The sequence below is a fragment of the Physeter macrocephalus genome, chromosome 8, assembly GCF_002837175.3.
Source record: "Physeter macrocephalus isolate SW-GA chromosome 8, ASM283717v5, whole genome shotgun sequence".
NCBI lineage: Eukaryota > Metazoa > Chordata > Mammalia > Artiodactyla > Physeteridae > Physeter > Physeter macrocephalus.
In genome coordinates, this window is record NC_041221.1 from 7,432,573 (window position 1) to 7,455,889 (window position 23,317).

The 23,317-nt window shown below is 44.0% G+C and overlaps 1 protein-coding gene across 2 annotated transcripts in view; it reads right to left on the minus strand.

The window, feature by feature from the left end:
- Nucleotides 1–23,317, minus strand: part of HLCS (holocarboxylase synthetase) — a 174,124-nt gene that overhangs the window by 12,527 nt on the left and 138,280 nt on the right. For both annotated transcript variants that reach the window (XM_028492644.2, XM_028492643.2), the window contains exon 3: nucleotides 661–728. In XM_028492644.2, the coding sequence (XP_028348445.1) occupies nucleotides 661–728 (68 nt within the window). The remainder of the gene's footprint in view (nucleotides 1–660; nucleotides 729–23,317) is intronic.

The following is a 23,317-nucleotide window of genomic DNA, read 5'->3' on the forward strand; positions in this document are numbered from 1 at the left end:
GGGTCGGCCTGCTGCCAGCTGGGGGTGGGGAGAGACAGGGGCCAATCGCTCCCCGTGTGACCACTGAGCACGAAATCCGCTTGCGGCTGGACCCCAGAGGGATTCTGGGAGGACGTGGGATGTTGCCTCGGAGAGTCAGCCGGTGTTGGAAGCTCTGGGCAGCCCTCGGCTTCTTTGTGGTCATTCTGTGAACAGGCATTGATCGTTGATCGAGTGCCCACTCCGTACAAATTCCAGTGCCAGCTGGCAGATGAAAGACCCCTCCATGTGACACTCGGTATAGACACAGAAGGCATCTCACAGAGAACCTTCAGGAAAATAAACGTCTCTATAACATAGTTATTTTTCACACACTGCAATGCCTAGAATGTGTTCAGAAAGAAGAATTTACGAGACATAGGTAAATGAACATTAAAACCATCACAAGCGGACGTCAATTAATTAGCAAACATCTCAGTTTAAGAGAATGCTTTAATTCTTCTAAGGTTCAATCTTCTAATTGATGTTCCTCCCTCTTCTCCATTTTCGGGGTGTGTGAAAACAACTTCTGACTCAAGTCACGTCGGTGATGAGCACCTGCGATCGACCGGCTCTCTGGCTAGGAGAGTCACAGATTTTAGAAAACAAAAACCACAGAAACAGTAACAAAAGATGACTGACCTTTGCCCTGCGTTTGGTGGACTGCGATGGCGATTAAACCCATTTCCTGTGGCATCTCAAACATCAACCTGCAAATGGTGGGAAAGACCAGTCAGCCAGAACAGGGACACGACATGAGAACCGAGAGCTCAAAGTGGGGGACACTGTTTGCACTCATTTGTGAATGCGTTAGTAAGGAAGGGCCATCTTACGGGTTTCAAGGAATACTGACCCCATTCCCAGTATCCGTAGTGAGAATGATGGAAAAGGGACAAAGAAAACGCCATTTAATATCAAAAAAAGATCGTTGGGGGGGGGCAGTGTGTGTGCACGTGTACCTGCCCAAGCTGTCATTAGGTTTATTCAAGACATTGTTAGATTACATTTCTTTGGAATATCCTATCAAATTCTTTCTTCCCCTGCTGATGTGGTGTCCCTTCTTCGAGTGACAACTAGCAATTCCTGACATTTGTTTCTACTTACAGTGCGTTTCTGTCTGAACACTAGAACGTAATCATAACAGAAGTTTCTGATTATTCAGAAAACTAATATGGTGGCAATAAAGCCGTTTAAAACACACACTATCCCCTGAGAACTAATTATGTTTTAACTATAGTAAATAAATCTACACCTTCTGAGAACTCAGGAGAACCTTGGATCCTTTTAGGCTTGAGTTCTGCTTTTAAAATGGTTTCACTTAAAAGAATACAAACTTCCCTTTGGGGGATAGGTAGAAAAGTACACTGTATCTTCACCAAATGAGTCGACATTAACTTTTTTTTCTTTGCTCTCTTTTTTCCCCCACAAAAGGAAAGGGAAAAAATCCCTCACTCTGAGAATTTCCTCCCAGTTCCATGCTACATATTTAACTCCATGTTAGGAAGGTTTTCCTGTGCGTTCCCAGGAGTTGCTGACCAGGTACTGAGCAGGCACAGTTCACCGTCGGATTTATCAGACAAAGCAAAACGTCAGGTTTGTCCACGGTCAGTGCCAATGCAGAGGCCTCTCTGAAATACTTTTCTGGGGCAGGGAAGTGGCAAGTGCAGGAAAGGCAGCAAGGTGGTATTTTGGATAAAGTTTCCACGAACGATTCCAGGGTTTCCACAGCACCCCCGTGCTGAGGAGAGAGGCCACGCTCTGATAGCCCTTCATCCTCTCCTCTCGGCTTAGGGGACGGCATGGAGCTTTACACATGGTAAGAGACAGAAAATACTTAAAGGCCAAAACAACCAGGGGGTCTCTGCGCATGCACGTGGGCTGGCAGAGCCTCGCAGGGCGCAGGCAGGCCCGGCGAGGAGGAGCCAGAAGACCCCCTGACTTGCTAAGAAGAGCCTGGCCACATCAGGCAGGGGCCGGGCTGGTCCGACAGGCACGGGGCATTCCCAGAGAGCAGCCAGCCACCCTGTCTGGGTGCCAAGCCCACTTCCATCTCATATGAAATACAGCTCCAGAAGTATTTCTCTTGGACACCATGAATGACCCATTGAGATCGACTCTGCCTATACACTGTTGGGCTCCAAGAATAAAGCGTCCTTTTCTTGCGTTGGAGCGGCAGAAAACCCTAAGAAGGAATCTTTATCCACGCAGGGAGGTAACATTGTCTCCTAGGAGCCTCTTGCTTACCCGAGAGACCCAGCAGCCCTTCAGCTGGGCTCCTAAGGCACGAGCTCTGGGGCAAGGACGCCTAACAAATTTTTCTGTGGGAAGGGGTGCGGGGGACGATTGTGCACATGTGAGCAGATTGCGAAGGCTCTCTCCACGGCAGAAATCTAGGATGTTCTGTAAATGAACATGTAGACAGGAGAAGGTCAGGTCTATAGGAAGCGGTGGTGATGGTGGAATTAGGCGAGGGGAGGCGGGGAGGCTCAGAAACCAAACACAGCCTTTTCTAGAACAAAGAGAAATGATGAAGGGAACATAAGCACTAAACTGCTGGAGCTTTGGCAGCAGTTAACAGGGCATATTGATGAGAAGACTGAGCTTGTGCTGCTGAAGGCCAAGAGGAAACTCTGCGAGGAGGGAGACAATGGTGGGGGGGACTGGGGGTGGTGTAATGCTTAGTTTGAGGCCAGTGGAGGCCGCCAGATTTATTTGTGCTATCTAAGATAACTCTGGGGGCCAAACCACACGGCTCACGGTCAACAAAGGAGCATTTATGAACATTTGCAAAATCTCAATTTTGCATCTCTGAAGATGAAGTCTCTAGGTTACTTTAGCAGAAAGGAGACACCATAAATGCATTTCCATCCCGAGTTGATGTCATTCTCACAAAAGGAAATAGAAAAAGGAGGGAAAAAAAGAAAAAAAAAGGAGGGGGTTACAGAATGACTACCTCCCTGCCTCCGTGCTTTTTTTCCTTGTTGGCAAAGGCTGTTTAATAAATGGCTTCTGTGAGTGGCAGCAGAGGGCGTGCACTGTACACCAACTGGGCACGCGAGGAGAGTGCTCCGTTTCTGTACACTTCCCTTCGGTCTGGAACATCCAGAGCTCCCAAGGCTCACAACAGGACAGCGTCCTGGCCACTTTGTTACTAAGGACATCACGGTTCCTACTGGGTTCCCTGCCAACCGGAACGTCCTGCATTTCATGTTGTTGTTGGAATTAAGTTTCAATAATGAAAACGACCAAGGGGGCTTCCCTGGTGGCGCAGTGGTTGAGAGTCCGCCTCCCGATGCAGGGGACACGGGTTCGTGCCCCGGTCCGGGAAGATCCCACATGCCGCGGAGCGGCTGGGCCCGTGAGCCATGGCCGCTGAGCCTGTGCTCCGCAACGGGGGAGGCCACAGCAGTGAGAGGCCCGCGAACAGCAAAAAAACAAAAAAACAAACTAACCAAGGGACTTCCCTGGAGGCGCAGTGGTTAAGAATCTGCCTGCCAACGCAGGGCACACAGGTCCTGGTCTGGATAGATCCCACATGCCGTGGAGCAACTAAGCCTGTGAGCCACAACCACTGAGCCTGCGCTCTACAGCCCGCGAGCCACAACTACTGGGCCCACGTGCCACAACTACTGAAGCCCGTGTGCCTAGAGCCTGTGCTCCACAACAAGAGAAGCCACCGCAATAAGAAGCCCGTGCACTGTAAGGAAGAGTAGCCCCTGCTCGCCGCAACTAGAGAAAACCCATGCACAGCAACAAAGACCCAACGCAGCAAATAAACAAACAAACAAATAAATAAATAAACTTATTTTTTAAAAAACTAACGAAGAAGACAGGCCAGTATGAGTTAGTGAAAATTCTGAATGAACAAAAGTTTAAATCCAGACCCAGTCAGTCCACTTTGAGGATTCAAACCTAAGGAAAAAGTCCACATTCACCACTGTGTTACAAAGTTAAAAACTGGAAATTACATAAGAGTTCAGTAGGGAAATGGTTACGTTACATGAGGTCAGTGGAATAATTTGTAACCATTAAAAATGTTAGTTATGGGGCTTCCCTGGTGGCGCAGTGGTTGAGAGTCCGCCTGCCGATGCAGGGGACGCGGGTTCGTGCCCCGGTCCGGGGGGATCCCACATGCCACAGAGTGGCTGGGCCCGTGAGCCACGGCCGCGTACCCAAAAAAAAAAAAAAAAAAAAAAAAAAGTTAGGACAAAATATTAGCTGTGGTTACTTTAAGGAGTGTAATTATTGGAAAAATACAGCAAAGTACAAAATCAGAAAAGTCACCCAAAGAAGTCCTGCTTCTCATTAGAAATGTATGTTCTTCTATACTTTTTCCCCTTAAAAAATACTACACACACACACGATATATTTTACAGAAAAAGTTCCTGATGACTAGAAAAACTGCTTATTTTGGAACTCTTAAAATAATGTAGACATTTAGTTATGGACACATTTTTATTATGTTGATAAGAAAAAAGGCTTAAAAATAGCATCATGGTATGATCCCATCTATGTAAGCTATGTATTCCTATGTGCATATATAGAAGAACACAGGACACCTATTAACAGTGGTTATCTCCAGAAGGTGGAAGCAGAATTATATGATGATTTAAATTTATTCATTATGCTATTCTAAGTAATCTCTGGGCAGTAAGATTTCAAGTGTTTATTTTCTTTATACTTTTCTGAATTTTCCACTATTTCTATACTTGGAGTGCATTCATTTTAAAATCAGGAAAAATGCTGTTAAAGAAAAGATTTATTAAAATCCAACTTTTCTTTAACCTACAGCTCACTAGCTGGTGAACAACCTCCTCCTGTCTGAGAGACCGCAATCTGCAACGCAAGAGCAGCCCACTGTCCGAGCTTTACCAGGCTCACTGTACGAATCCTCCTGTAACGCACGAATGGCGATGCCTGTCCCTCACACTCCCTCCCTGGCGGAGCATGTGGCTTGTGCGAGGTGGCAGGCTGAGTCCAGTTACCGTCCATGCACAGCCTCCCTCCGAGCTGGGGAGATGGCATGCAGACGGCTGCCAGCATCCTTCGGGGTCTCCACCCTGGGAGCCCGGAGGAGCTTCATCAACTCACGCCGGTGCCCGTGCTGTGTCCTGTCTTCTCCCCCGAGTCTTCTCGGCGCAGACTCTCCCTCTCCCAAGCCTTCAGAAAGACATTCTCAGAGAATACCCCCACTCCATGTTTTCTATGTGAAAAAGAAGACCCAATACGGGGGGTAGGGATGGGGTGGAAGGAGAACAGGACCCAGGCAGTCACACACTGATGGCTAACAACTTATTTCTGATTTTGAAAACCTTTACTGGAAGATGAACTCTTCATTATTCATAACTGTATTTACTTCTGTGTAGTTCAAAGGAAACTGTGTTAAACTTCATTTCAAAAACTATTTCTTTCAAATGTATTAGATTGTGAACACCAACTATTATATTTGGGCATCAGTTTTTAGAAAGTTAACAAGCTAAAATATAAAGATATTTTATTTTTTAAAGAGTCTTACTCTAACAGTACAATCAATTTTTTAAACAGCTGCCTTCTATGCAAGAATGCATAGGATTGTTTTTTGAAAGAAAATGAGTAGTGTTTTCTGCTCTCAAGAACACACAGACTGGAGCAAGGAGGGTGGGAGGGCTCTGCCATGCATGGGGCTGTGGTCTGGGGTGGAAGGTGCTGGACCCCGACCAGTGACTTCTGAACGGAGAGCTAGCCATGTGGGGGGCAAAGCTGAGACTGCTCCTGGAAGGAAAGGAAAGGTTCCTGAGGAACTTTAGAAACATTGCGGTGGAGATGACTCAGACAGGAAATGGGACAGATCTGGATGCAAACCCCCTTGTTGATATGAGCTAACACTGAGTAAGGGGCATGTCTCTCCCCCTCTTCAGTCACCTAGGAAATGGAGCGTGAAGGAATACACAAGATGCTTTGACACAGGGTAGGGGCTTAAATGTATCACTTGCTCTTTGTTGTGTAGATCCCAGAAGGCCTTCAATTGCCTCTTCTTGGAGATAAAAAGGATGGTCAGAGAGAAGATGGGGAGGAGAACAGTGGTGGAAAGTGTATGCTTCGGGGCCCTTCACAAATTCTAGAGGTAATGCCTCTTCTCTGTACCTCTCGCCCACTTCCCCCATATCTCTTACCTACATACACACTAACGTGGTCTGAACCTGGACTAAAAAGCTTTTAGATTAACACAACTGGGTTGCAGAATTCTCACTTCCAGTTCTAGGGTCTCTGAATCCACTCAGCAAAGCTATAAACCGTTGGTTGAACTAGCTATTTGGCTTTTTAAAAATAACCCATTATTTAGGTTATTGCTTACAAATACTTTTGGTCACCTGTACACAGCTGCACAGCAGTTTTACTAATATATTCTTCCATTATCTTCTGGATTGGACACTGAGAACCACCATGAGCTGTCATCCATCCGCCTTTCTGGAATGATCACACCCCTCTGTGTTCCTGTGTACGAGGACGCGTATTTCAGTTAGAGGCCAAGTGGGAGTCTGGATGCTCAAGAGCAGAACCGTCGCCACCTTCCCCCCGCTGGGCGTTCCCCAGAAGCAGAGGCCCCACCTGTACTTCTGGTGAAGGGTGTCTGTGGGTCAGATGCTCTGTTAGATTTCCATATCTCCTAGCATACCAATCATTCACCGATTTTCATCTGATCTTCCCCATTTCCAACATCATACAGAACAGCATCTACACTACTGCTAAATCATGTAACTGCTCACAGGGAGGGCGTCCTGTGGGTTCAGCTTCCAGAATGAGGCACCTTTCTAGTACATCAAGCATTTGTTGATGTTGGTCTGTACTATTCAAGATGAACACAAACCATTGTTTCTTACCCCTGACACTGCACCATAAATACTGGATGTCTGAGCATCACCTCCTACCTTAGACCAGAGCTGTTACAGAATTCACAGATGGACAGCTCAACTTGTGTAGGCTGAACTATGGCACCCACAGCTACCTCTGAGGCCAAGCCTACAAGAGAGTCCTGATCCTAGATCCTCGGCACAGTTAAACTTGCCACCAAAAATGGGAACTCAGATCATGTCTAACCCCTCCACTAGGAGTCCCCAGATCACAGGCTCTTCTCAACCCACTTCTCAGGCTGATGAGAGTCCACCATCTTCAACTGGGTGTGGAGGGGCTCCACCATGGAGCCATCACCATGGCTCACTGACCCCAACAGAGGGCCTTGTGTTTTGAAATGCAGCTGCCATTTCAGAAGATGGACACTGACTCATCTTGACCATGTCTGTCTCCAAGCAGACGTCTGGGAATCATTTTCCTGAAGGCACTGTAGATGTTTCAACTCGGTCACCTGGAATCAATGCCGATTTTCTGCACTTTACATGCATTATCTCATCTAAGCTTTACAAGTCAGATGAGGACACAGGCTTGGAAAGGCAAAACCACTTCTATAAATAGGCCACTGAGTCAGTAAATCAGGAATTCAAGTCAAGGTCTGCTTGGTTCTAAGACCCATGATATTTTGTTTTTCATTTTGTTTTTAACCTTTTACTTTGAAATAATATCAGACTTACAGAAAACTTGCAAGGATATAGTATAAAGAATTCCTACATGCCCTTCACCCAGCACCCAGATTTCCCAACTGTTAACTTTTTACCAAATAGGCTGCTCCATATCTGTCTGCCGGTCCATAATTCTTTTTTCTGAACTATGTGAGAGTAAGTTGTAGCCATAATGTCTCTTTATCCCTATATACTTCAGTGTATCTTTCCTAAAAATTAAGGGTATTGTTTTACATAATCAGAGTACAATTATCAAAATCAGGAACTTACCATTGATACAACACGGCTATCTAATCCGGGGGTCAGCAAACTTTTTCCATAAAGACCAGATAGTAAATGTTTTAGTCTTTTGTGAGCCCTGTGGTTTCTGTTGCAACTACTGCTGTCTGAGCAAAAAAGCAACTGTAGACAATATGCAAATAAATAAATCTGGCTGCGTTTCAACAAAACTTTATAGACACAGAAATCTGAATTTCATATAATGCTCATGTGTCACAATACAGAATTTATTTTAATTAACAGACTTTCTCTTTTGAGTGGCTTTAGGTTTATAGAAAAACTGCGCAGGGAATTCCCTGGCCGTCCAGTAAGGTTAGGACTCCATGCTTCCGCTTCCACTTCCACTGCAGGGGGCCATGGTTCGAGTCCTGTCGGGGAACTAAGATAGCGCATGCCGTGCAGCGTGGCCAAAACAAACAACAAACAAACCCCCCCCAAAAAAACAGAAAAGGAAAACCCGAGCAGAATGTACAGGCTTCCCATATACTCCCCTCAACGCCCACCCCATCCCAGTTTCCCTATAATTAACATCTTATATTAGTGTGGTACATTTGCTATAATTGTATATTTAATACACTGTTATTAACTGAAGTCCACAGTTTAATAGTAGGAGTCACTCTTTGTATTGTACAGTTTCATGGGTTTTCTGACAAATGTATAATGGCATCTATCCACCACTACAGTATCATATAAAATCGTTTCACTGCCGTAAAAAATCCCCTGTGCTCCATCTATTCATCCTCCTTTTCCTCCCCTCACCCCTGGCAGCCACTGATCTTTTTACTGTCTCTATAGTTTTGCCTTTCCCAAGATGTCATATAGATTTTACTTTTTAAAACTTTTCCCAACCATTTAAAAATGTAAAAAAAAAAATTCTGCGTGTTTAGGTGGTACAAAAACTGGCAGCAGGCCATAGTTTGCCAACCCATGATCTAATCTATGGAATTTGGTCAGGTTTCATCCATTGTCCCAACAAGGCCCTTCATAGTAACACACAATCCGCCTTCTGCTTGAGGATCTAATCCAGGATCATGTGTTGCATTTAGCTGCCATGTCTCCTTAGTCTCTTTAACCTGGTTCTGTTCTTCATTTCGTCTTTCATGACCTAGACATTTACTGAAAAGTGGAGGCAGTTATTTTATGAAATGTCCTTCAATTTATTTATGTATTTATTTATTGTTTAATGTTTATGTATTTATTTATTTTGGCTGTGCCGCGTCTTAGTTGCAGCACGTGGGATTATTTTTTTTAGTTGCAGCAGGCAGACTTCTTAGCTGTGGCATGGGGGATCTAGTTCCCCAACCAGGGATAGAACCCGCACCCACTGCATTGGGAGCGTGGAGTCTTAGCCACTGGACCACCAGGGAAGTCCCTGTCCTTCAATTTAGATGATCTGAAATCTCATGATTAGACTTAAATTAGCATTTTGGCAGAAACACACATTAGTGAGAGTGTATCCTTCTCAGTGCATGGTATCAGGAAGCACACAGTGTTGCCTCGTCCCAGTATTGGTGAGTTAACTTTGAGCCACTTGGGTAGGGTGGTGTGTGCTAGCTTTTCCACTGTAAAGTTATTGTTTTTCCACTGTAGTTAAGTACTTCTGGGGAGATAAAATACATATCATGTTCCTCATGAAATTTAATCTACTAGTGTTAGCATTTGTGGAGGATTTTACTTGAAACAATTATTTATTTGATGGTTGCCAAAGAGTGGTTTTTCTGATTCCATCATTTCTTCCATGTGTTCTTGTTGGGATGCTACTATAAGGAATAGCTTTTTCTTCTCCCCGCACTTACTTTTCTTTCTTCCTTTCTTTACAGCAGAATGGACTTGTGGAGCCTTATTTATGCAACAGAATATTTAATTTCCTATCATTATTTATTCTGATGCTCGTATTATGCCAGATTTGGCAAGTAGAAGCTCCTTCAAGCTGGTGTCTGTCTCCTACTGTCAGGTCCCTGTCATCTTTCAGCACTTCCTTACTTTTTTGGCATAAGAAGAGGTTCCACAACCATCTTGAACTTTCTCAGAACCAGCCCGTGGAATTGGCCTTTTCTCCAAGGAGCTCTGGTTCCTTTTACTGGAGAATGGTATTTAAAAAACAAATCTGGGTGTTAGGAAAGAACAATAAAGTATGTGTCTTTCCTTCCTTCTTTCATCCATCCATCCATCCATCCATCCGTCCATCCGTCCATCTTAAAAACCATGAATTCATTGAAAACTCCCAGTTCCCTTCCAACAGCACTAGGTCCACTTTACTCTCCCCCTTTTTATATCTGTAACTTCCTTCTCCAATAATGAGGTCTGGCTCCCATTATCTCAAATATGTTGACTTATTTGCTCAAGACTCTAACATGCAAAAAGTGGTTTCAGAATTGCTGACCCATGCTACTGTGAAAAACAAACTTACTAACTAGGGTTCAACATTTATCTATAGTTTTTTTTGTCTTTAGCCTAAGGCTATATAGTCAAATATTGTGTTTTAAAGTTTTTAGGGTTTGTTCTTTTTCTCTTATCTGAGTGTGGTTATGTTAGTCTTCTGAAATAAGGTGAGGTTCTTTTTGTTTATTTATTTTTTAACATCTTTACTGGAGTATAATTGCTTTACAATGGTGTGTCAGTTTCTGCTTTACAACAAAGTGAATCAGTTATACATATTAAGGTGAGGTTTAACTGTACTTCTGTATTCCATTATAGGGTTGTGCTCCCCTCCCCCTCCTTGTTTCTTTATTCTTTAACTTGGTTCCAAGAGTCAAAACTGTACAGAGGGACTTCCCAATGGCAGAGTGGTTAAGAATCCGCCTGCCGGGATTTCCCTGGCAGTCCAGGGGTTAAGTCTTCACCTTCCAATGCAGGCGGTGCGGGTTCAATCCCTGGTCGGGTAGCTAAGATCCCACATGCCTCACGGCAAAAAAAAAAACACCAAAACATAAAACAGAAGCAATATTGTAACAAATTCAATAAAGACTTTGAAAATGCTCCACATCAAAAATCTTTTTTTTTATGGCTCACGGGCCCAGCCGCTCCGCGGCATGTGGGATCTTCCCGGACCGGGGGCACGAACCCGTGTCCCCTGCATCGGCAGGCGGATTCTCAACCACTGCGCCACCAGGGAAGCCCCCAAAAATCTTTAAAAGAAAAAGAATCTGCCTGCCAATGCAGGGGACACGGGTTTAATCCCTGGTCCGCAAAGATCCCACATGCCGTGGAACAACTAAGCCTGTGCACCACAACTACTGAGCCTGTGCTCTATAGCCCGCGAGCCACAGCTACTGAGCCCGCGCACCACAGCTACTGAAGCCCATGTGCCTAGAGCCAGGGCTCGACAACAAGAGAAGCCACCACAATGAGATGACCGCACACCACAACAAAAAGTAACCCCTGCTCGCCCTCACTAGAGAAAAGCCCGCATGCAGCAAGGAAGACCCAACGCAGCCAAAAGTAAATTAAATAAATAAATTTATTAAAAACAAAACTGTAGGGCTTCCCTGGTGGCGCAGTGGTTGAGAGTTCGCCTGCCGATGCAGGGGATGCGGGTTCTTGCCCCGGTCCGGGAGGATCTCACGTGCCGCGGAGCGGCTGGGCCTGCGCGTCTGGAGCCTGTGCTCCGAAACGGGAGAGGCCACAACAGTGAGAGGCCCGCGTACCGCAAAAAAAAAAAAAAAAAAAAATACAGAAAAGTAAACTCTGAGAAGTGTCACACACCCCCCCCACTTACCCCTTCTATCTAAGTCTCCCCATCAAACTCTTTTCTATAATTAACAATTCAACTAATCTCACTAGTTTCTGGTTTATTCTTCCTGTGTTTCTTTCTGAACAAATGCATAGATACTTGCATATTTTCTTATTTCTCTTGCTTCTTTACAGAAAGTTACCATTTTGTATTCTACTGTCTTCTGGGTTTTTTTCACTTAATATAACCTGAAAACACTGTTTAGACATTCATAGAGCTATTCCTTGTTCTTTTCTAAAGCTGCTGCGTAGTGTCGCATCGCGTGGATGGAGCATAGTTTATTCAACCACTCTCCTATGTGCAATTAGGTAATTTCCAAAAATGACAGTATGTATAATGTATATACCCTTGTTCACACGTATTTTTGTACTGTTGCAATAATGTATCTTCATGGTAAATTCCTAGAAGTGCGATTCTGGGTCAGAGGATAAGTAACTGCATATTTAACTTCATGAGATACTACCATAGATGTGATATCACACTTTTTAGTTTTTGCCAATCTGATATGTAAGAGTGGCATTTCATTGTAGTTGTAATCTGCATTTCTCTTGTATGTGCAGTTTTCATTACACACACACACACACACACACACACACACGTATAATGAATTACCTGTTCGTGTCTTTTGCCTATTTTTAAGAGTTTCTAATACATTAGGAAATATTAATGCTTTATCTGTGTTATCTCGCCAATATTTTCTCCAAGTTAACTGTTTGTCTTTTGATTTTATTGATGGTGGTTTTTATCATACCACAATTTACTTTTTCTTTTTAAACAGCCAAATGTATTGATTTTTTTCTTTTACTGCCTCTTGTTTTTGTGTCTTCAGAGCCTTTCCCTATACCCAAGTTATGCAGGAACTCATCCACTTATTTCTAGTACTTAAAGGGCTTCACTTTTTAAATTTAGAACTCTGATCCATTTGGAGCTTATTTTTGTTTATGGTGAAAGGTATGGAACTGATATTATCGTTTTTCCCCCAAATGTCTCTCAAACTGTCCCAGGACCTTTTGTTAAAAATTATACCTTTGCCCTAGGAACTTGAGATGCCACTTTTATTATATACTAAATTTCCGTATGTACGTGGGTCTATTTCGGGACTTCCTATTCCTTTCTGCTGCTCTCTCCATTTATTCATGTGCCAGTAAAGCACCATTTTAATTACAGAGGCTTTGTAGTGTGTTTTAAAATCTATCAAGCCTAGGGCCCCCTCATGGCTTTTCTTTTTCATTGTTTCCTGGATATATAATTTTTCATTGTTTTCTTGCATATATATATTTTTTCCAACTGAATTTTAGCATCTATTTGTCTGCCTGCATTTAAAAGAAACAAACCAAAAAAAACAAAAACAAAAAGTATTTTTAGTAAAAGTGCATAATTTATAACTTATCTTGGAGAGAACTGACATCTTTGTGGTGTTGAGTTGTCCTATGTATGAGCAAGGAGTGTCTTAACATTTGTTCAAGTATACTTTTTTCTGAAAAGTTATGAAAATTTTTACTCAGAGTAAGACGAAATGGGGTCCTTACTTATAAGAATGGAAATAGAGTTGACCAAAACTTTTAAAAATTAAATACCACCACACTTGTCCCAAAGTTTATTACCTCTGCCTTGCATGTCTGAAGAGGTATTTTTCCCTGCTCTATACACATTCAGTTTCAAATATGCTGGTCGTTCTTAACCAATTTTACATAAAATATCAATACTATAATAAGCAGTTTCCCTACCTACAGAGCCAAGTGGCTGCTGAAACATCTGGGCAGACAAAGCATTGTGAAGGTAATGAATTTCTTCCTCTAGAAAGGGAAGCTCCACCCTGCCACTTACCGGGCCCTGTTTTTCCACCCCAATACCATTGCCGTTTCAAGGGTAATTATGAGGAAAAATTCCCTACCCCTACCAGCTGGCCCCCAAACCATTGCTTCTTTCACCACCTTGCTGCCCTAGATATCAGCCTTCCTCTTTCCCTCTCAGGCTCAGACCTCTCTCCAGTGGCTTCCCTGCGCCCCGCCCGGCAGAGATAAAGCAACATGCCAGAGCTTGCTCTACCAGGAAGCTTAGCACCAGCTGAAATCTTCACTCAGTGGGACAAGGGGCCTCTTTCTTTAATGCGGGGCTTTGCTCCATGACATGCTGGGTTTATGGCCCTCATGAACTAAACCTGGTTCAGAATCCAATTCTAGAACAGATTTTCGTTCAGATGGTTCTTTTCCAATCCTCCCTCCCCAATCCCATTTTCTGCCCAACTCTGTTGACCCCCTGAGGCCGGCTTCTGGTTGGGCTCCCTGATGGCAGAACATTTTATACCCTGCTCCCTTACTGAATTCCACTGTTGTTTCAGTTAGCTTTATCTCTGACTCTCTAAGATTTCCCAGGTGTGCCATCATATCAACTGCAAACAGAGATAGTTTTACTTCTTTTTCAGTTTGTATGCCTCTGATTGACTTTTCTTATCTACTATCCGAATGGGCTAATAGTTCTAGGATGATGTTAAATAGAAGCTGAGTATCCTGCCCTTGCTCCCAGCCTTCGGGAAATGCTCTTAGGATTTCCCCATTAAGTAGGACACTAGCTTCGGGTCTCAGAGAATCACTCGCTCTTTCCCAACACTGGGCCTTGTTTTCTGCTCTCACAGATCCTCCAGGGGGCTCTGGGAAATACTATTTCCTCCCTTGCCCCCTCGGTCCCAGGGGTGGCAAAGGATTCCCTCCGTGGCCAGTCTCTGGAGACACCCCACATGTAGGGTCTGTCGCCCTGCCCTCGCCTCCATAAGCTTTCCCTTCACCTCAGTTGGATGACCTCAGGTACCCACCATGTGCCCAGTGCAGGGGAAGTACAGTATTCTCAACCTTATTTCAACAGGACACTTGTGAGTGGAGAGGAGACTGAGCACAGATGAAAAGGCAGCTTTTCCTGCGGTTTCCTGAAACATTTCTCTCCTCGTAGCTTTGTCTTCATCCTGCCTCTTTAAAAAGAAAGTGCTTCCCATTTGTTAATTTTTGAGAGTTTTTACTGCCCTTTTATTTTGCTGGATGTTTTAGAATCAATCTTCTTTATATGTTTATATATTCTTTTCTATTTAAACTTTTTTTTTTTTTTAATCTAAAAAACATAGGACCATACCGCTGAAGGTGTCAGGAAACATGCTCAAATAAGGACGGGCTGCAAAGCCTGCTCTGCCAACAAAATGCCAGTAAAACCTGAAACCCAGGCTCAGACCCACTGGTAATGTTCCAAACTTTAAAACTTAAAGAACTTCTTTATTCCAGTAAATGAGCTTCCCTGTGAATACCATCAAAACCCTGTGCTTTAATGAGTGAGGGAATATCAGAGGAAGGGGTGGAGAAGGAAAGAATTTGGACGAGTATGAAATTTAATTTAAAAACTATTATGAGAAGTTTAACTTCCCCCTCCCCCAAGTAAATACATAAATCTTTCCCATGCATTTTGTTTCATTTTCCTTCAAAAAAACCCAAATGTTTTAAGGTATCCTGAACCATCTGAAACAAGGAGAGAGTAAGTCCAGTGGGGTGGAGTTTTTAATAATAAATATACATTTACTGTAAATATGCATATACATTTCCTATTAATTAAAATGCCATGTTAGATATATGGGAGATATATGCAAAGAAATCTTAAGTAAAGGTGCATTCTCACTGAAGGTTAAATCAAGCCAGGGGAAAGGACAGTAAGGATAATAGCAATACAAGGCCATGTGTGCCACCTAAGCCACAAGGACAATAAGAGGTGTCAGCGTTAAGGGGGAAACAGCTCACTTCATGCAGGGAAGAGTGGCGGGGGAGGGGGAGAGGTCAAGGCAGAGCAAAGCCCGGAATTGCATTAAAAGATGTGAACACGTGTGGAGAATCAGCTCGCCTTGGTTTGCCTAGGGCATTGTCACTGCCACTCCAAGTCGTGGTGTAACTCAGCTTTGGATGCTCTTCTAAGAGCATCCCCCAGGGCCAGGTGGGATGAGGCACCACTTTAACCTTGACAGGAAACTGGCAGTTAAGTGTGAATCTCTGGGAGACTACCGGGCCATTCCAACTCCAGCACAACCACCATTCAGCGGGCCCTTGGTCTGACCAGACTGAGGGACGGCTGGAGCAGGGGGTCACAGAAAACCCAGTGGAGATGCTTTGCTGGGGGCATCTCTGGGGGTCACCTACCTATGCCAAGCCCACATCTCCTTGTAGATAAAACTGGACTCTCCCCTTAACCTCACAGGGCCTCGTGAGGAAGAAACAGGTCACCCTGCATGGGCACCCTGAGCAGAGTGCCTGGCACACTGAGGGCGTCTAGTTAACTGACGCGGTGGAAGGGATGGATGGCTCCTGGGCGGTATCTCCTCTAGGACAGGAGGCAACTCCGGCACTCCAGATTAACACAGGGCACACTTCACCCTAGCTGGCGATGCTCTATCACAAGGACATTCTGGAAAAAGAGGAATCATCTTGTGTCTGTCTCCATTCTACCTCCCGTGACGGTAAGGAAGATTCAGACCTGTGAAAACACCTGATAAAGCTATCAAGTGCTGAGTAATGCTGGTGGTTGTTACTGTCTCCTGGCTGATAAATATCCAGACCACCTGTGCTGATGACCAGGCCAGAAGATGCCTCTGCTGTTGGCCCATCAACCAAACGGTTGTCAGGGCTCCTGATGCAATGTAGCGGCCTCGTGCTTATTTCTTTTACTTGTTATTTCTCGGGTTGGCTGGAGTTTGGTCATAGGTTTATTTTCTGTTTCCATTCTGCTGGATTCACTCAACTCCCTCTAGTAAACGTTTGGTGACCATTCCCCATAAAACCATGGCATATCCTAGAGATAGCAGTTTATGTTCCAGAAGCTGTACTGTGAACACATCCCCTTTGCACCCATACTAAATGCCCCGTGGAGCGCCCAGCAGAATGCCTGTGAGGTACACATGCATCCAGCAAATCTGAGGGGCACAGCCGATTACCCACCATACCCCGTGTGCTGGGTCCACGAAGCAGCTGGGCCGGGCATGCGTGTGCGCAGAGCAAAGCAGTGCAGTACAGCGGACCAGAGTGAATTCTCCTGCAGAACGTGGGTAATGACACACCTTTCGACCCACTGCTCACGCTGTCCCAGCGAATGACCCTCAGCAAGCCAAGAACAGTGAACAGAACTTAACATTCTAATGAAATCGCGATTGCTGGCTGTGCTTTCACATAGTGAAACTACCTGGAACTTCTCTTACGGCTTTTTACGATAAGCATTAAAATGCAAATGCAAAGAGGAAGATGAACGTTCCTCCTGCAGACCCCGTCTGCAATGAGGCAGAGGAAGACTTGAGGGCGGGGTCTGGAAGAGAGGTTTATGCACTGCGTTACAGCCGGAGATCATTATAGAAAATGAGTGTGTTATTAAAGGTATCCTGAAGTTATAAAAACTCAGAGGATTTTTAGTGAAGATGAAGAATTCATAATACTCTGGAGCACGGGGGAGCTCCGAGTGCAGTCACCCCATTTCCTATAGACTGGGGTGCAGTCATACGCAGGAGTTCTTTAATTGCTAGCAGTTGGATTTTGTTGTTTCCGAAGGGGTGTGTGTGTGTGTGTGTGTGTGTGTGCGCGTGTGCGTGTGTGTGTGCGCGTGCGCGCGTGTGCGCGCGTGTGCGTGTGCGCGTGCGCGTGTCTTCCCTTGCGGGTTATTTGGCTGTATTTCAGTCTCAGCTCCCTCTCACCCGGGGTGTGTGTGTAAGATGAGGAATATGTTCTTTGATGAAGAAAGTTCTATTGGGTATGAGGAAGTCCCTCCAGTTAGCAAATGAGTGCACTGATTATCCTATTAGAAAAAGGCAACAAAATATACCATCTCCTACAGCCACACAAGCCACCTGACAATTTGTTTATGCTTCTTAAACAGTATACACCACCTCCTCAATTAGTTGTCACAAAGAGAATGAAATCTTTGAGTCAGACAACTGTAGTCTGGTGTGGTGGGAAAAAAGTTCTCTAATGCAGTTCTACTTTTTTCAAATGCATTCAATCAATTAAAGTACGCTAAAGAATGACTTTGGGCTTGAACTACTAAAGTAGTTTAAATATTTCGCCTATAATTTTGCTTGTGCCCATCAACAAAGGAAATTCCAATTTTATCTCTGTCCAGATAATCATAAATTCGAGGAGGTTAAATTGTTTTCCTTTACCACAGTTAGAAATATGTAGGATATTTAATTTATGAAATTAATAATCATACTATATAGGTAGTCTGAAAACCAGAAATGAAAGCTTTAATCATTCATCCTAACAACTATTATCGCTTTTCCATATTTTCTACTCCCTTCTCAGATGTATGTTTTAAAAGGTTTTTAATCTACTAACTATAATTTATTTTAACCTGCTTTTTTAATTGATCTGGCCATTTCTCTATATTGTTAGTCTTTCTGTTGATGGATAGTATTCCAAGTGATTGTATACAACGTATTTAATTATAAATCTTCCAGAGTATACATTTTCCCATACATCTGATTACTTCTAAGGGTAGATTACTGGAAGTAGGATTGTTGGGTCAAAGGATATGAACTTATGATTCCTGATAACTACTTCCAAATTGCTTTTCAAAAGGGTTTTCCAGTTTACACTCCCACCAAGATTTAAAAAAGGTGTAGGAGTATCTGTACCTGTTTTATTATATCCTTCCCCATCTTGGATATCATCTAAAAACATGTTTTTGGGGGCTTCCCTGGTGGCATCAAATGCATTCAATCAATTAAAGTACGCTAAAGAATGACTTTGGGCTTGAACTACTAAAGTAGTTTAAATATTTCGCCTATAATTTTGCTTGTGCCCATCAACAAAGGAAATTCCAATTTTATCTCTGTCCAGATAATCATAAATTCGAGGAGGTTAAATTGTTTTCCTTTACCACAGTTAGAAATATGTAGGATATTTAATTTATGAAATTAATAATCATACTATATAGGTAGTCTGAAAACCAGAAATGAAAGCTTTAATCATTCATCCTAACAACTATTATCGCTTTTCCATATTTTCTACTCCCTTCTCAGATGTATGTTTTAAAAGGTTTTTAATCTACTAACTATAATTTATTTTAACCTGCTTTTTTAATTGATCTGGCCATTTCTCTATATTGTTAGTCTTTCTGTTGATGGATAGTATTCCAAGTGATTGTATACAACGTATTTAATTATAAATCTTCCAGAGTATACATTTTCCCATACATCTGATTACTTCTAAGGGTAGATTACTGGAAGTAGGATTGTTGGGTCAAAGGATATGAACTTATGATTCCTGATAACTACTTCCAAATTGCTTTTCAAAAGGGTTTTCCAGTTTACACTCCCACCAAGATTTAAAAAAGGTGTAGGAGTATCTGTACCTGTTTTATTATATCCTTCCCCATCTTGGATATCATCTAAAAACATGTTTTTGGGGGCTCCCCTGGTGGCACAGTGGTTAAAGATTCTGCCTGCCAATGCAAGGGTCACGGGTTCGAGCCCTGGTCTGGGAAGATTCCACATGCCTCGGAGCAACTAAGCCCGTGCACCACAACTGCTGCGCCTGCACTCTAGAAGAGCCTGTGAGCCACAACTACTGAAGCCTGCACGCCTAGAGCTCATGTTGCGCACAAGAGAAGCCACCGCAATGAGAAGCCAATGTACCGCAAAAAAGAGCAGCCCCCGCTCGCCACAACTAAAGCCCGTATGCAGCAACAAAGACCCAGTGCAGCCATAAACAAACAAATAAAATAAAATGCAATTATAATAACATGTTTTTGTTTGTTTTTTGGCTAATTTAGTGGGTGAAAATGATGCTCGATGAAGTGTGAATCCATTCATCACTGTCCTATGATGTCCTCTTGGCTCCTATATTCTGAGTAAAGACAAAAATAATCACAAAGATGTATTCTGTGTTTGGCTGCTTTCCTCAGAGTCTTATGTTTCTGTTCATCCACGGAGAAAGATCCAGAAGGCAGCAGGAATGCTCCAATCTGGTCTTTCAAGACTCAGACAAGCAAGGGGGGCTGTCTGCCCTGGAAGGAGGGTCAGGCGACGCTATATAACCCTTCTGGCAAACCATCGATTCAGTCTGCCTGCAGAGCCCTTCAGTTTCCAGAAGCACGAGATGGCAAATTCTGGTGTTCTCTCCATTTAAAAAAAAAAAACCACGGAGTCAGCAGAATTTTAAGTCATTCCGTTTACCACCGCTGCCTATCTGTGTTGATTTGGCACTGGTGTGGCTTCTGATTTTTTTAAAGGAAAGAATTCAGGTGTTGGACAATGTGCTTCGTAAACAGAATAAAATGAAGCAATAAATTAAGGTGTGCCTTAGTTTGAGCTTGCTTATATTTACAGTGGGCTAAATATAACTTATCGAAAATCTTCTGGAACATGAATCATAATAGAAAAGATTTCACATTGGGAAAAAAGCAAGGTATGGGCTTGTCCAAAACAAAATCCATACACACCTTGCTGTGCCTCGGGTAACCCTAAAAAACACTTTTGATTATGAAAACTTTCAAGCATACTTACAGCTAGCAAGGATGGTGTATGGAGCCTGCACCCTGCGCCCTCAGCGTCAACCGCGGACTAAGCCCTCTAACGTTTACAAACTGGAACGGCACTCGCACTGCTCACCCAGCTCTCCCCGCCAGGAGTCCGGTCTTCCCAGCAGCCGGTGACTCTCAGCAAGGAAGCTTTTAGCCTCTGCAAGAAGCAGCACGTTCAGCTGCCAAATTCCTGCTGGGTCGGCCAAGAGGTAGGAACCAAAAATGAAAAAACATGAAGGATTTGTTTTCTAAAAGCAATACATCAAACATAAAAAGAGCTCCTTTGTATGAATTTTCAGTGCGGGAGCCACAGAGGAGAAAATCATTCTCCCTCACGGAGGAAGCAGCTTGACCTCACCTGTGACTTTGCTCTTACAGTGTGGATTTTTCTCACCCCATTAAATGTAATCCATTCTACGTGGGTTTGTACCATATGAAACAAATAGAGAGTGACGGGGAAACCGCCAACGGGCAGGCTGGGGCCGAGCCCAGCACCAGCGCCCTGGAAGGCGGGGCCCTCACTGTGCCACATAAGCAGGGGGCCACAGGGCCATGTGGAATGTGTCTGTTTCAGAGGGGCCTGTTTGCTAGAAGCACAAGGATTATGTTTCCGTGGCTTTAGAAACCTTGCGGGGAGGGCCCACCAAAAACACAATCTTTGCAAAGGGAAGAGGAAGAGGGAAAGAAAAGAGGGGGAAAGATAAGAAAACAGAAAACCCAGGTTAGAATGCGGTGTCCTCTCACCACTTAGAAAGGGCCGGTTAGGATGGATGGAGCAGGTTTCTGCTGTGACCCCCCAGAGGAAAAGCAGCAAGATAACACCAGTGTCCAGTAAGGCACGGGCCAGCCATGGAAAGGAGCGCGCGCCTTAAAACCCAGGGGGCAGATGTGCTGCCTGTCGTCAAGGCACTCAGGACACTGCTGCACAGAACAGGAAAAGACAATCTCAGTACCAGGTCCCTAAATCCCTATCCCATTAACCAGGTGCCAGTAGTGAAACCTATAAAAGGATCCCGGTTACATCACCTGGCAGCCACTCTGCAGGCTCCCAGTGCTATAATCCCTGGGGACAGGCAGCCTTTTCTCCTGTCACACAGCAGGAGAATGAGCTCACTTTGGGACCAGCTGCCACCTGGTCACAAACTGCTCACTGTAGTAGGGTCTGAACGGAAGTACCAGGTGGAACCACAGGAAATAGCAGACATTCCACTGTTCTGGACCTGCAAAAACGGCACTTTCCTGTGATGACAACTAAGGAGGAGGAGTATCATCATCAGCTGATTTCATTAGGTCAGCCCAGGTGAGCTCCTGCTTTGGATTTTACGCAAGCCTCAGGACAGTGCTCCAAGTTGGAGAGTGGTACAACCCCACTTGCAGGTGAGGCAACTGAAGTTACTCATCCAGAGTCCCACAGCTAGTAAGAGGCATGTCTGGTACCCACAACAAACAACTGCTCCCAAATAATGAAACCAACAGCCAATGTCTCATCTCAAAACCACAGAGCTATTAAGACCTGTGGTGCCTCTTGGAACTGCAGCCAAGGGCAGGAAAAGGAAGATGGCAGAAATGCTCTGGGAAGAGAAGCCTTCTCACAATGGCTCAGACTGAAAATCCTATCTACACCCTAACTATAATGGTTATCCTTTTATTTCCTGTGAAGTCACATGCTGAACGACCTTGTAGTAACTGCATCTAAGATTATCCAGAACCTGCGTCCGCTTACCAATACTGGAAGCGGAGGGAAATGTGAAGTAATTCCTCTTCATTCCATCATTATTGAACTTTGCACTCACATATCTTTGTAGAAATATTCATAGTCGAACTTGAATCCCTGATATATTTTTATCTCTAATTAAATGACCTGTTCACAGGCTCAGTTGGTTTCTACAAAGAGGAGAAGCCTTGACTTTATTTGGATAAATAAAAAGTTAAAATTGTTGAGATCTTTAGTTTAAATTGCCTCTTTCACCTAATTAAAAGCTATTGCACAGCAAAGAAAAACTATCAGCAAAAGAAAAAGACAACCTACTGAATGGGAGAAAATATTTGCAAGTGGTATGATGGATAAGGGGGTAATATCCAAAATATATAAACAGCTCATACAACTCAACATCAACGATACCTCAATTAAAAAAAATTTTTTTTAAATTATCCTTTCTAATGTTCCATTCACTTCTGGACATTACCTTAGGAACAATTACTTTCTCTACGGCCCCTGCTTCCCACAAGCTGTAAGAACATCCAGAGGCTTATGCCCATCAGAGGGCTCACAAAAACACAGAATAACAGGGTGCATCCTCACTAGTGCAATAGTTTTACTCTGAGAAGCAAAAACGCTGAATAAGCAAATAGATAGGTTACTATTTCTATACTGAAACAAATACACACCAGAATTATGGAGTAGAAATCATGGAAAATTTGCAAAAATGTTAAAGATAAATTGGACTCCAAAGAAATATGCCTGTACTGAGAAAAGATACTGCTAGAACAAGATGGTCAGTTTCTCTCTTGTGTCCAACGTTTCCAGCCAAGAACCTTGGGCAATTACTTAACTTCACTGAGCCTCAGGTACTTCGGCTATCAAATGGGGCTAACTGCTGCCTCATGCATAGGGCTGTTATGAGCATCCACTAAGTTAGGATCTACATGGACAGCTGCCTAGAAGCCCAGGACACCCTGGTATAAAAAGCAGCACGCTGCCGCTCAGAATGTATTTTCAGACTCACCCTGGAGTCTGAGCTTCTGCTAAGGACGAGCTGGGGATGCAAACTCGGCCCACATCCCGGTCTCCCTGGAGCAAGTTCCCCAAGGGGTGATCTCCTTAAGCTCCTTGGATCGCATCATCCAGGATACATATAATTCAGTGAGCACGTGCCATGTGCCAGGCCCTCATCTAGGCTCTAGGGTTGTTACAGTGAAAATGCTGTCTTTGCTCCCAGGGAGCATTCTGGGGTGGGGCAGCAGGGCGCAGGGGCAAATTAACAGGTAAGTACAGAAATTGGCAATGTGGCAAAAACAAAATGAAACAGAGTAACCGGAAAAGGAAGGGACAAGGATGGGGTGTTGGTTGTGTACTGAATGGTCAAGGAAGACCCCTCTGGTCAGACGTTTGATCAGACAGCAGAAGGAAGTAAGAGAGTACACCACAGAGGTACCTAAGAGAGGAGTGTTCCAGGCAGCGGTGGGGGGGGGGGGGCAG